The sequence below is a fragment of the Hakea prostrata genome, chromosome 1 (assembly GCF_041222555.1).
Source record: "Hakea prostrata isolate BN-2017 chromosome 1, UWA_Hpros_2, whole genome shotgun sequence".
NCBI lineage: Eukaryota > Viridiplantae > Streptophyta > Magnoliopsida > Proteales > Proteaceae > Hakea > Hakea prostrata.
Window position 1 is genome coordinate 21805789 of NC_142600.1, and position 14367 is coordinate 21820155.

Genomic DNA, 14367 nt, shown 5'->3' on the forward strand with positions numbered 1-14367 from the left:
TCAGCCAACTCAATCTTGCCTCCATTACCTCACTCTTAACTTAATGTGCTCCTCTCTCAACCTCATATTATAGTGAACATATACAAGATCCTCTAGCCGCTTCACCCCCAAACAGTTCCGCCCCTTAGAATGCATCAGATTGAATGTGCTCCAGTTACGCTTGCAACCGGTGGCAGAAGATGTTTGGGAGAGCACTCTAGCTGCAATATTAATCAAGTACTCCGAGTTTAACCTGTATTGCAACCACCACTTAGTTGCAAGAAACATAACCAATCATATTTAATAACAATAAAAAATAAATTGGGTCAAGAACTCAAATGCATCTAAGACTTAGACTAAGTGACTAACCAGGAGTGGTGTTCTCCAGAGAATAGCCATTGAGCAACCGCAGCTATTAGTAACATCTTTAAAATCCTTTAACTGCAATAAATAATAAAACGTTAGCATAAAAAACTAGTAGTTATCTTAAGTACTAGACTACTAGTCATCTCACAAGTCACAAGTCACAATCTTACCTCGTTATTAATAAATGCTTGTTTTACCAGATCTGGTTCCAACCTTTCCACTACTTGCTGGACTGCCTGGATCAAATCTACCCTCATCCCAAGTTCTCTACTGTAGTGGTACATGGGATTCAAATAATAGGCTATCAAACAAGCCAACAAATGAGATGGTAAGAAACTACAGAATAACATAATAAGTATTAAGTTATTAACAATAAAGTAATAACTTGAAAATTTTAATAACTTTCAACTCACCAGTCAAATGCAATGGATGTTTCAATTGCCTTTCCCACCTCTCGTGGATGATATCAAGGAATTTCTGGTTGCCCTTAGGATATACTTTCCTAACCATCTCCTTCATCATCTCCACTACAGCCCATATATGTGGTAAAGTTGGTTTCCTTTGTTGATCTACCAACTTCAAGATTGTGACCACCAGGTCTAGAAGCTTCACAACAACTTTTAGATTTCCCAGAAGGTATCACTGGATATGGTAGCACGTGCTGCTCTCCCTACCGGTGAATTTGATTGGGGCCAAGCGAACCACTCTTCAAATGCAAACATCGCACGTAGTTGGTTTTCTCTTCTCAAAGCTCTTAAAGGCAATCCAATTTGTAGCAAATCTTGTGACCCCAGGCCTCACCAAGTCACCATCACATATCCTCCTCAACATTTCCAATGCATATCCATGGTTATATACAAATGTGGTCAAATTTCGGGCTTGCTGAACAACATTCTTCACAAATTTGATTTGCCCCATGTCTTTCAGCTCCAAATCAATAGAATGTGTTGCACAAGGAGTCTAACAGATCTTATACCTGGGATTCTTCATCAACTTCATCCCAACCTTCTTGAAATTGGAGCCATTATCAGTCACAATTTGCACCACGTGCTCGACTCCAACCTCTTTCACCACACTCTTTAGCAACCCATATATGGATTTTGCATTCTTTTTGTAACCGGATGCATCAACAGACTTGAGGAACACCGTCCTCCCATCACAATACGTAAGCTGGTTGTGCAAAGTTTGTTCTAAATACAAGCAGTGTGATTTGGGGATCTTTTGTTTGCTCCGATTCAACATAAAATTGATGATAGACTGTTTAGTGGGACCAATCCAACCATCACACATCATTGTCACCCCCATAGAGCCTCCAGATCGGCTTAAGACCATCAATGTAGGTCTTCAAGTCCTCCTTATGCTTTGGGAGATAGACATTATGTATCTCATATGGGGTTGCCCAACCATCCTATGTCCAACACCATTGATCTCGTCTACCATCGCCTTATAATAAGGCCCCTATGCAACATTTGCAGGAACATTGTGATATAATGCCCACTTAGAAAAGGCCATCCCCACCTTCTTCACATTACCCCACATATGCTTTAATTTCTTTTGTTTTGTTTGTGGCCTCGCAAACAAGTCAGGATCAATGCGTAGTATCTGCACATCAGGATCTATCGCAATGGGTCTAGAAGTAGCAAATGTGGCACTGGGTCTAGGTGCAGCAGATGTGGCACTAGGTTGTGATTGGGCCCATGGTATGGAATTGACTCTCTGACACTATGGCTCGTCCTTATACTGGAGTTGCCTTCGCTTGCCTTCTCAACATCCTGATCTCTAGATGACCATGCACCCATGGCCCTCTGTGTCTTCCTGATCTCATCGAGTCTATGAGACTCTCTACTTATCCTGAGTACTCTCTGGCTTCTCGCCTTTGGGGATTATGCATCACTTGGATCTGGATCCACATTTTTGCTCTCCCACCTCCTCTAAGCATGTTGTCTGGAATTGATCCCTCTTTGCTTTCTTCTGCGCTTTCTTCTCTTGCCCTCCTGTCACATATTTTGCCATTGCCACTTTAACTTCGTAAGGGACATTGGGGCATCCAACCACATTGCGGTCCCCTCCGCTAGATGGATCTTTAGTCGAGTGGTCCCACCTGATCCAATTTTTTTCAAACAATATTTACCCTCTGACTTCTTGCTGCCATCTGTTAGAGGCTTACCATGCTGCCAAGCTATGTCTGACATCGTGTTTCTGAGTCTCTAACTCAAAAGTTTGTGCTTGAATCCTAATACAAACATACATAATAATCACCATTAAAATAGAAACCCAACATTTTAATTTTAGCTTAAAGACACTAAAGTCTAAACACATAGTCACACATTACTTGTAAAGTGTAAACTAAGGTATTCTTAAACATTTTGAAGTTTTTATAAAATATTTTTTTTATAATTAAAATATGTTTCACAAATAATTATTAAAGACAAGAAAAATCAGAAAACATAGTAAAACACTTAAAAAATCAGATTCAATCAATTCCATATGTATACTAAGGTATTCATAAACATTTTAAAGTTTTTGTTCCTAAGTAAAAATATTTTTTTATAATTAAAATACGTTTCATGATAATTATTAAATACAAGAAAAATCAGAAAACATAGTAAAACTCTTCAAAAAACAGATTCAATCAATCACATATGTAAACTAAGGTATTCGTAAACATTTTGAAATCTTTGTTCCTAATTACAAATATATTTTTATAATTAAAATAGTTTTATAATAATTATTAAATACCAGAAAATCAGAAAACATAGTAAAACACTTCAAAAATCAGATTCAATGAATTTCATATGTAAATCTGCTTATTAGAGACAACAAATAACAATATTAACTCATTCCAATATGCTTTGAGCATGAAGCAAATAAAAAAAAGGGTACTTTTTAGGTATTTTTTAAAATTAGAAAAATAAAAAAGTAGTAGAACACTACAACGATCAAATCCAACAACAACCACTTATTAATCTATCTACTAGAGACCATCATAGTAAATTTCAAAACATTCCAACACCATTTAAACATGAAAGAATAGAAAAAAAAAAAAAAAAAATAAGGGAAACTTAGGTTACCTTGCAACAAAGCTCGAGAACTGTGAAATAATCTACCACGAAGGGCCGAAATAAACAAAGGAGTGCTCAAAAGTGGTCGAAATGATACAAAACCATGAAAAAAAGGTCGAAAAATGTAGTCGAAACTCCTTGCTGCCGCTGTGGTTTCGCGATCGACCAGAGTTTCGATTGAAAGATATGAGTTTTTATAAAAGTGAGCCGGCTGAACCAGCTGGATCACTTCACTATTTAACCCAGTTTTGAGTTTCAATCGAAATGGTCGAAATTTCCCACATTTCCCTAGATGGTCCACTCTGGTTCAACCAGGTTTCGACCCAAGGTCGAAATTTCGATAGTTTTGACCGAAGCCTGGGACTTTTTTTGGTCCACCTAATTTCATTTTGAGATTCCAAAAATATCGAAATCTCGCATGTTTCGACCGAATTTTGTACTATGCTAGTTGGTCATTTTAATTTGTTGAGTTGTTGTATATGTAACCATTTTATCCAATAATTTGTGTATGCTGATGATTCTATGACTGTATGCAATACAATTTGTACTTGTCGGAACTAGTCATTTGTTAGTATACTTGAATGATAAATTTTAAGTTTTTTTTTTTTTGGCGATATAGTGGTTCCATTGTGTTTATTGTGCTTAAAATAGATAGGAGGTAAGAAATCAGATGAAAGGGACATCATATAAGGCCTGAAACATAGGGTCAAAATAAAAAAAAAAATCATATGAAACATAAAAATTTCGGCCTTTTCTTGGGTCAAAATCCTGGTTTCGATCGAAATTTGTTCCTTGGTTAGGATTGTTTCCCATTAACGATTGGGATTCAAATATATATATTTTTTAATATGATCAAAATAGCCCTTATGTGTTAAAATGACTCAAATGCTCTAAACCTAGGGTTGGAATTTAAAAAAAAAATCATATTTTTGGATGGAAATTTCTGTCAAAACCTAAAAATTTCAGCCTTTTCTTGGGTGGAAATCCTGGTTCTGACTGAAATTTGTTCCTTGGTTAGGATTGTTTCCCATTAACAATGGGGATTCAAATATATATATATATATAGATATATTTTAAATATGACCAAAATAGCCCTTATGTGTTAAATTGATTCAAATGCCCATCAACTTAAACCCTGTTTTTAATGTTGAACCTTAGACATAGAGATGGGTGAAGGGATTTTCTTCACCGTATGCCAATTGTTTTTCCTTGGTTTTTGTTGATTTCTATCCCATTTTCAACTAATTTCCACAACTCCTTTGCTTTTAAACACCTCTTTTGCTCCTCTTTTGCCTCCAAACACCTCCTAAGCCACAACATCTATAAAGGAAACTCCACTGGCAATAGAATGTGAAGTATAAGCCATAGCCAACAGTTCCAAACTTCCCCTTTTTTCTTTTGTTTTGTTCATGCCTTAAATGATTGTTTATTGCCTTGAAATTAGTATATGTTTACTCTAAGACTATCATCTTTGATTGTGTGTTGTTAAACCTTTTATTATTATTTGCTACTATTTTTATAATTTTCTGATTTTAAAATTTATTTTTTGAATTATGCATTTTGAAAAAAATCCATGTGTATGTGATATATGTGCTTTAACTTAATATATGTTAGACACCATCACTTGATCTAGTTGGTCATCGTATTTTGTTCAGTTGTTGTATATGTAACCATTCTATCAAATAATTCATGTATGCTGATGATTCTATGCCTGTATGCAATACAATTTGTATTTGTTGGAAGCAATCATTTGTTAGTAAGAATGATAAATTTTTAGTGGTTTTTTTTTTTTTGGCAAAATACTAGTTCCATTGTGTTTATTATGCTTTAAATAGGTAGGATGCAAGAAATTAGATGAAATAATGGTCATACAAGGCCCGAAGCCTAGGGTCAAAATTTGGAAAAAAAAAAAAAAACTAGGTTTCAACTTAAATTTTGGTCGAAGCCTGAAAATTTCTGTTTTGGCCCCCAAAATTTGAAAGTTTCAACCAAAATTTGCACCATTGATATGTCAAAGCAAGACAAGATTTCTAGTGGTTCGAATTGAGTCTACATCTAATCGTCTCAAACCCTAAAGAGAATTCCACTAGTGATTCCCTTTTGGTTCATTAGATGGGAAAACAACACTTCTTATAATCTTTTCCTTTTATTTTATTTTTTATGAATAAATAATTACATAATGAAAAAGGAAAACAAAGCGGGCTTTAAGGGGACGATCAAAAAGAAGAGTTAAGGCCCCAGGAGACAACAATAAACTTGTTCCTTGGGGATTCATCAATCAGAGGGAGGGGAGAAATTACAAGTCTAGAAGAAACATTAAAGAAGATGGCATTCCAAACATATCTTTGGAGCGGGATTTAGAAGTCCATCTTGGGAGATTGCACTCCCACCAAAGATGATGGATAGCGGCACATAACACGAGCTTACCAACCTGATCACAAAGGGTAGAACCTGAAAAGTTTCTCAGAATCTAAGACCAGTCACTTAGCAAAACCGAAGGAGCGCCTTGAGCGGGGCCAAATGAAAGATAGGGTTTTCTCCTAGATAGATCTAGAAAAAGGGCAAGAAAAGAAGAGGTGGTCAAGGTCCTTCGATCCATTCCAACAAAGGATACAACTTGGGTTTACAAGGATATGGTGGCCAATAAGGAAGGATTGGGTGGGGAGGGCTAGGTTAAGGGCCCTCCAAAGGGTAAGGGAATGCCGGGGAATGTGGCATTTGAACCAAACAAGGGGAGGCTGAGGGGGTTTTGGGTTATAGGCACGGAGAAGGTTTTGGTAGGGGATGGAAGCCAAATGGTTAGGTCATTGGGGGAATCGGAAAGGGTGGGAAGGGAGTTCCAAACTTGTGTGAGAACGGGGATGGGAATGGTTGTCCAAGAACCTTCAGAAATGAAGGCGGAAGGGGGTGGATTTGGGGATGCAGGTATCATAGACTGAGTAGGGGCCAAAAAGGGAATAGAGAATGCCCATCGGATGCCACGTGTCAAGCCAAAAGGAAGTAGAGGAACCAGTGGAGGCCGAGATAGAGATGACAGAGAGGGCGCGGGGACGCAACAAGAGAATTTTTCTCTAGATCCAAGAGGGGTTGGATGGCATGGGGACCATCCAGATGGAGTCAAATCAGAGAAGGAAAGAGTAGACCAAGTTGACCCATATGGAGTCATGCTTTGAGACAATTTTTCAGATAAGCTTAAGAAGGCAAGCCAAATTAACATTAGAGATTGGGCGAATGCTGAGGCCGCCTTCAGAGGTTGGGTGACAGATGGTCAACCAACAGACAGGGTGAATAAAGCGTGATGCTTCATGCCCTTTCTAGATGAAAGCAGAAAACAAAGACTCCATGGCATGGACAGTGGACTTCGGGGTGGAAAAGATTCCACACCAATAGAGATAGGAGAATTGAAGGATAGAGTGGACGAACACTATTCTACTGGGAAGGGATAGGAGTTTGCCTTTCCAAAGCTGAAGCTTCTTACAAATGTGGTCAAGCATGCGAAGGCAGTGATGGTGAATAAGCCTACCAGGAATAAGCGGGAGACCTAGGTAGGTAACGAGAAAGGAGCCACGCTTGAACCCCGAGAGGTGGAGAAGGGAGGTTGGCTGCTAATCAGAGACTTAAGAGAGAAAGAAGGTAGATTTGTCAAGGTTGACCTGGAGACCGGAAAGAGATTCAAACAGGGAGAGGGCCGTGAGGATGGAAGAAATGGATCGATGATCAGCTTTATCGATGATCAGCTTTGGAGAAGATCATAAGATCATCAGCGAAAGCAAGATGTGTGAGGTTAAGAGATTTGCATTTGGGGATGGGAGAAATGAGAAGCTGGTCCGTGTTAGATTGGAGGATACGAGAGAGGGCCTCCAGAGCTAGGGAGAAGAGGTAAGGGGAGAGGGGGCAACCTTGGCGAATACCAACACGAGAAGAAAAGAATCCTATTGGGGACCCATTAGTGATAATGGAGAATCGGGGAGTATAGATATAGATCTCAATCTAGTGGATAAAGGGAGGGGGGAAGCCCATGGAAGCAAGAACATAATTGATAAAGTCCCAGCGAATAGAATCAAAGGCTTTGTGGAGGTCCACCTTAAGAAGAGCTGCAGAAGAATGAGAGGATCTATCAAAACCACGAACAATTTCAGCACAAAGGAGAATATTGTCCGCAATACTGCGCCGAGAAATATTGGTTCGAGCTCACAAGAGACAAGAGAGCCTTTACCTAATCTTCAGAGAGTCTTTGTACCTTTTTCTAGGTCTACTTTTGAGTCTTTATATAAACAACTATTACAAAAGTGAAGAATGATAATGCTATTACCTATCCAAGGGTGTGAGACAATACCCTAAGTGAATAGGGATGATGTACAATGATGCTCAATGATGCTCAAGCTTTTCGTTAAAAGCAATTGAACTCAATTTAATTTGGATTTCTGTCGAGCATGGCTTAATAGAGACAAGCAATAATGAGAGGCTAATCGATGTTTTCTTAATTGTGTTTAACAATGTCATTAAGGACTCTTATCTATTGCCAAAATGTGGCATTGATTTGAACCCCAAAAAATAAAGAATGCCATCATTTTTGTTTTATGGTCAACTTATAAGTGTGATAGTTGACCCACACATCTAGCCATTGGAAGCTTACTTGTCCTTATGGTTGCTTGATGGTTGACCGGCAAAAGCGACTGTCAAGCTAGTAGTCAACCTTCAAGTGTAATAGTTGCAACCATCATTATTTTGACTTTGACGATCGATTATACCATTGGCTAGACGGTCGACCTATACTTTGGTGTCATTTTGGGCAATTTTAAATAATTTTATAAGACAAGTTACTGTTCTAAGGTTTAACCCAACAATGGCTTATGCACATGTGTTCAAAATACAAAAATGTGAAAAGTCCATTATATGCAATTACAGAATGCCATGTGTTTTAGTGCATAGTCTTAACGTTTTGTATTTTCTTCAATTTAATGCTTTTGAACTGCGTTCTCTTCTGTGATGGTACCTTGCATGAATTCTCTTGTCTTGATCTCCTCTTTTGATTTAGGGTGTCATTGGGACAGCCGAACAGGCTTCGTTCATTACACGCTCTTAGAGTGTTTTTGCCAGTATATGCCCCCTAGTGTGTCAAAGCTCTTGTTTTTTACATGAGGTAATTGTTAGTGCATTTGTAATGTGCATAGTTAGAGGTTCTCACACTGCTGAGATCTTTTTGTTTTGAGACCTCGGGATGAAATCTCATGCAAGCCGTGACGACATAGAAAATTACAACATCTCGGCGGAGATCTCGGTTCAACCCAAACTTTATAAACGCCTCATCTCGGTCGAGACAAGTTGAAATATTTTGATCTCAACTTGTCCCAAGTCTGCCGACACTCCTTCCCCTTTTGTTGGTTTTAATGTTTTGGCGATATTTTTCGCCAACTAGGTTGGTCGGATTTCTACCTAGGCTGCATCAACAAATTGTTTAGCTCATCCACAAGAAAGATCTATTGATTTTGAAGCTAGTATTGAAGAAGGTAAGTATTCTTCCAAAATTGCATTTTATTTTAAATAACTATGTTCTATACTGGTGGAGGTGGTGCTGGTGGAGCAGAAGTTAGAGTACCTACTTAATCATTGATTTTTCCCTTGTACTCTTGTGGTGTAACTTAAAAAGTGTACCGATGTTGTAATGTAAAATTGTGAACAATTGAATATGTTTGATGTATTATTTGACTTTAAACCATTATGTTATCATTTATGTCAAGTAAGGGTTGTGTATTTTCTGTCTTATTAGTCTGCATGTTTACTCCGTATCAGTTTCAAAGTTCGGGTTGAGTTTGAACTCATCCACTAAATTTTTCAAAAGTCTAAGTCCAGCACTGCATTTGGAAGGGCCTAAAATAGGCTAAATACCAAATTCCAATTCAAACTGGGTCCTAATACCGACCGAGACGGACCCTTGAGTTGGGTCGAGTTGGTCGGGAATTTTTACCAGATCTCGATTTCTTGAGGGACTGAGATCCCTGTTGAGACCGAAATCTGAAACCATGGTTATGTGGTTCTTATCATCGAAATTACTGTGGGGGGTAAAAGGGTCATTTTCCAACAACATCAACTCTTTTTTTTGGATGAATAAATAATTATATTAAAAGAACGGAAACAACAATACAAGGCCTTTAAGAGGAAGACCGGAAAGAAGAGCTGAGACCCTATGAGACAACAGTGAATCTGTTCCTTGGGGTGTCATCAATAGGGGGAGGGGGGTAGCTAACAGCCTAGAGGAAACATCAAAATAGATGGCTTTCCAAATCAAGTCAATAGAGCGAGATTTGGACGACCATCTCTTGAGATTACGCTCCCACCAAATGTGGTGAATAGAGGCATAAAAAACAAGCTTACCAATCCGATCACGAATGGAAGAGCCTGAAAAGTTTCTCACCATCCAAGACCAATCATGCGCAAACCCATAGGAGCTCCTCGAACGGGGCCAAATAGAAGCAAGGGCTTTTCTCCAGATAGATCTAGAGAAAGGGCAAGAGAAGAAGAGGTGATTAGTGTTTTCCAAGTCGTTCCAGCAGAGGATGCAGTTGGGGTTGACTGGGACATGTCGGCTAATGAGGAAAGATTGGGTGGGGATAGCTTGATGAGAACTCTCCAAAGGGTAAGGGAGTGGCAAGGAATGGAGCCTTTGAACCAGACCAAGGAAACCCAGGGGGTTTGGAGTTATGGGTATGAAGGTGATGTCAGGCAGAGGAGGTGGAAAAATTTTTGGTGGGGGAAGGGAGCCAAACAATGAGGTTGTGGGCAGAGCTAACGAGAGGGGGAATATAATCCCAAACCTGTGTGAGAAGGGGATGGGGAGCAGGGTTCCAGGAGCCATCAGAGGTGAAAGCAGACAACGGGGTATCTTTGGGGATTTGGGAGTCATAAACAGTACGGGGACCAAAATGAGTGTAGAGAATGCCCATCGGATGCCACGGGTCTAGCCAAAAGGAGGTGGAAGATCCAGAGGAGATGATGGTAGAAATAGTAGTGAGAGCTAGAGGACGAAGGGAGAGGAGTTTTCTCCAGACCCAAGAAGGATTGGAGGGCAAGGGAGAAGTCCAGAAGGAGTCATAGCGAAGAAGGTGAGAATGAACCCAATTAACCCAAATGGAATATTGCTTATAGGCAATTTTCCAAATGAGTTTGAGAAGACAAACGAGGTTGACATCAGAGATCCTACGGATGCCAAGGCCTCCCTCAGAGGTTGGGCGGCAAATGGTTGACCAACAGACAGGATGGATGAAACGGGTGTCCTCCCTCCCTTTCCAAAGGAAGCCGCAAAACAGGGATTCCATATCATGGACGATAGATTTGGGGATGGAGAAGATCCCACACCAGTAGAGATAAGATGATTGAAGTACAGAGCGAATGAGGACCACTCTACCGGCAACATCAACTCTTATGCGGACAAATTAAGTAATACACATCAACTCTGATCAGGACTAAAACAAAAAACTAAGTGAACAACATCAACTCTTATAAGGACTAATTAAGTAATGCACATCAACTCTGATCAGGACTAAAACCAAAAACTAAGTTGTGGGAATTTTGTACTCAACTCATGTAACAATGATTTAGGCCTCTTAAGTTGGCTCATTACCAAGAAAATGCATCCAATGGAGGCCTGATAGACCCCTAATTACCAGGGTGTACAAACAAAAGAACAAGAAGACACACACAGCAGCACCACCTACAGCTGCTGCAGGGGATCCAAATGATGATGGGACAGGTGGCAGCTTCCAAGTGGACAACAACCACTAACCTGCTGAAACTCAGAGGAGCAGAAAGAATGTCCAGGTGGCAAAGGAAGATTGGCCGACTGTGCAAGAATTGGTTATTCGCAGAGTTTGTTAGAGGGGAATGTTTATAGGAGGCAGAGGGAGAGAGAGGGGGGGGGGGGGGAAGAATAGACAAGCAAGAGCTTGGGGAGAGGGAAACCTCTGGGGAAGATTAGCTAGACTATGGTTGTTCTAGTTCATCTGAGTTATCTTTAATTTTATTTCATAGTTTCAACTATTTTTCAGTAGTATAACTTTCCTATTTTCATTAGCTGTATCCATTTGAGAAGGCTTTAATGAATTCGAATACTATCTGAAGATCATTCTACTGAAGCTGTGTGTTGAATTCATACCTACTGGTAACAAATCAATGGAGAATTATTGAGGCTCTATCAAGGCCCAATTCTCATATGACGCAACCATAGGCTGAAGGTCTATTCCTAGGAAAAAGAACCTAATTTGGGCCTGCATCAATTTGATACAAGAAATTGGGAAAGTGCAAAGGTTATGGTTGCAATTCTGTTGAAAAATTTTGTCTCAGGTCAGTTGATTTTTAACCTGTCTCACTTGTCGCATATGCCATATCCATTCAGCCAGTGACACCTATGGGGTAAAATTTGCTAATTTGGCTGGAACTTCCCCAATATTTGAAATGGACTGAAATCACTTTGGTCTTGAGATGGAATTATTGATTTATGTCAGTCCATAGTTTCTATAACCGTACCAGGATTTCAGAAACGGAATTGTAATCTATAGATAAGAATGGCTGACAGAAACAGAAGTATGTTTACATTGGTGGTTGTGGGCCACCAGGCTGGTGTTGTAGCTGCTAATTTTTATCAAATTACATTGCAGTCTACATTAAGGTATTTTCCTTTCAGACTGCAGTCACAGCACTGTTAAATCATATACTTGGTAGTGATTGTCTAACAACAACATTATGATCCTCACAATTTGCTCATGCCCTTCAGAAGTGGTGAATTGGTTGACTTTACCATCCTCTATTAAAGGGGACAGTATCTCAGTCCTTCATTATGCAACCAAAACAGGAAAAATGTGGAGTAAACCAAATAGGATAAGTGGGTTTGTTGGTAAGCTTTTAATAAGAACAATCCATGATCGTCAGAGCTTGATCTGAATTTTGGAGTTATAGACATGGTAGGTTGGCTACTTTTTATTTATTTTCGAGGACAATATTATTATGGTAAAAGAATCCAGTATTACTGGTTTCAAAGTATAATGTGTCTCATCTCTCTGTTATTGGGAACTTGGTAGTGTTGTCATTAAATGGGCACAGGGCCTGCAGGTAGAAGTAGAACTGTTTGACCCCTATTGTCCAGGAATCTAGGTTGACTCAGATTTGTGTGCATGCATATATTACACGTGCATTTCTATGTATAACATGTGGGGGGGGGGGGGTGAGGAGTTAGATTTTGTATTTCAACAAGCTTGTAAAATTTTAATTCAACTAATTGCTTTTGTGTTATCGTTATTGGTTGAAGGTTTTGACCTCTTAAATGGTCCAAAAATTTCTAGAAGGTTCTGAATTACGCATACCTGTGATTGATAATGTTTTTATTTTGCATGTTTTGGGTTTTTTTTTTTGGGGGAGGATGGCGTGTGGTTTCAAGTGGGTTGGGAACAAACAGGCAGCATGCTGTGTAGGAATAGTTACCTGGTCATGCCCATGGTAAAACCTTAGCCACAAAAGAAATAAGCTCAAGTTATAACACCAAAAAATGGTACATGAGCTGGAAATCATTTGCTGGCCTTGTTTTCCCCTATGTGATTGAAAAAAGCATGGTTTACGTTCATTATATTGCAGAAAATGTCTAGTCACCTTCTCTCTCCCCACCCCCCAATAATATGCTTTGCTGTCATTGATTTTATTTGTGAATTGATGCAGTTCCATCCTTAAGTTTGCAGAACAGAGTTTGGATCCAGAAACTAGAGTGGCATTTTTCAGTCCTCGACTTATGGAGGTAATAATGCATCAAAATTCTTCTGTTTCCTTAATTCTTCACACACAATGAACGTAGTGGGAGTGGAATTCACTTCTGTGCAGCCACAACACCATCAGAATTTTGGGGACGGGATGGCCAGATTGGGCATCAAATCTGGTTGTTCCTTAGGAAATATGATCCTTTGTGAAATAGGAGATGGATAGGGGTACAGTGGGGTTGTTTTTAGAATTTACTCTGGTTTCCTGGGCATTAGGGGTGATTAAAGATGCCTCTGGGTTTGAATCTGGCTTCAAAAAGGGGTTGTAAGTTCATAACAGCATCATGATGGAAGGAGATGGAATTGGCAGTAATTGTCGGAAGAACAAAATTGATTTTTCTTTAACTTACCCGTCTTTTTAGACATTTACTATTTAATTTTGTGGCAAGCATATCTTTCAATGCAGCAATTGGATGCATTAAGATTGCCAATGTTCTGGGTAAGAAGGTGTGGTCCTTCCTGGGTTATCTATAGGATAGCTGACCTCTTAAAGTGTCTTAGGTTTAATTTGTTTGTTCAAGCTCTTTTGATTGTCACTCCTTTGTTTCGTTGGTTAGGGTTGCTGATCTCAAACTGTCTGTGTTGTTGGTGAATCTTCAGTCTTCAATCTTCATCATCGTTTTGTCTTTCTAAATAGATTTTGTTTTGTCATAAGTAAATGTTGGTTTGAAACTGCAATTTGCAAGATCACATAAAAACTTTATAACTAAGAGTGAAATAAGGGTTAAAAGATAACATAACAAGGCAAGGGCTTAAATTTTGGTTCGATCTTTAATTTGGCCTCCTTGGTATTGAAATATTTCTGTTCCTTCCAGATGTATAGAGCCATAGAGGTAGTGTAAACATTGTTGCACTATTGAAAACCATGCTATATTCTGACACTCATCGCATTGTGAACTTGTGATGGGCTGCAGCAGCTCAATAGTTCCTTAGATGGTCTAGTGGTGATATTGGCATGATAATGCTATCGTGACTTTGTAGACAGTTGTATTAAGTGACCCATCCATTAGAAGAACCATATAACTACTTGCACAGGACGTATACTGGAAAATGTCATTATGTAGATCCAGCACAAATTGGCCTTTTTTCCTATGAGATCAACCTAGGGTTGATAGATCTGAGTCTTGGGCCTTTGTTTAATACCTGTGTGTGGTCATGGG

At 39.2% G+C, this 14367-nt stretch overlaps 1 protein-coding gene across 3 annotated transcripts in view; it reads left to right on the forward strand.

Moving 5' to 3' along the window:
* Window positions 1-14367, forward strand: part of LOC149028255 (exportin-4 protein) — a 149007-nt gene that overhangs the window by 47400 nt on the left and 87240 nt on the right. For all 3 annotated transcript variants that reach the window (XM_089135523.1, XM_089135533.1, XM_089135540.1), the window contains exon 19: window positions 13113-13188. In XM_089135523.1, coding sequence (XP_088991649.1) covers window positions 13113-13188 — 76 coding nt within the window. The remainder of the gene's footprint in view (window positions 1-13112; window positions 13189-14367) is intronic.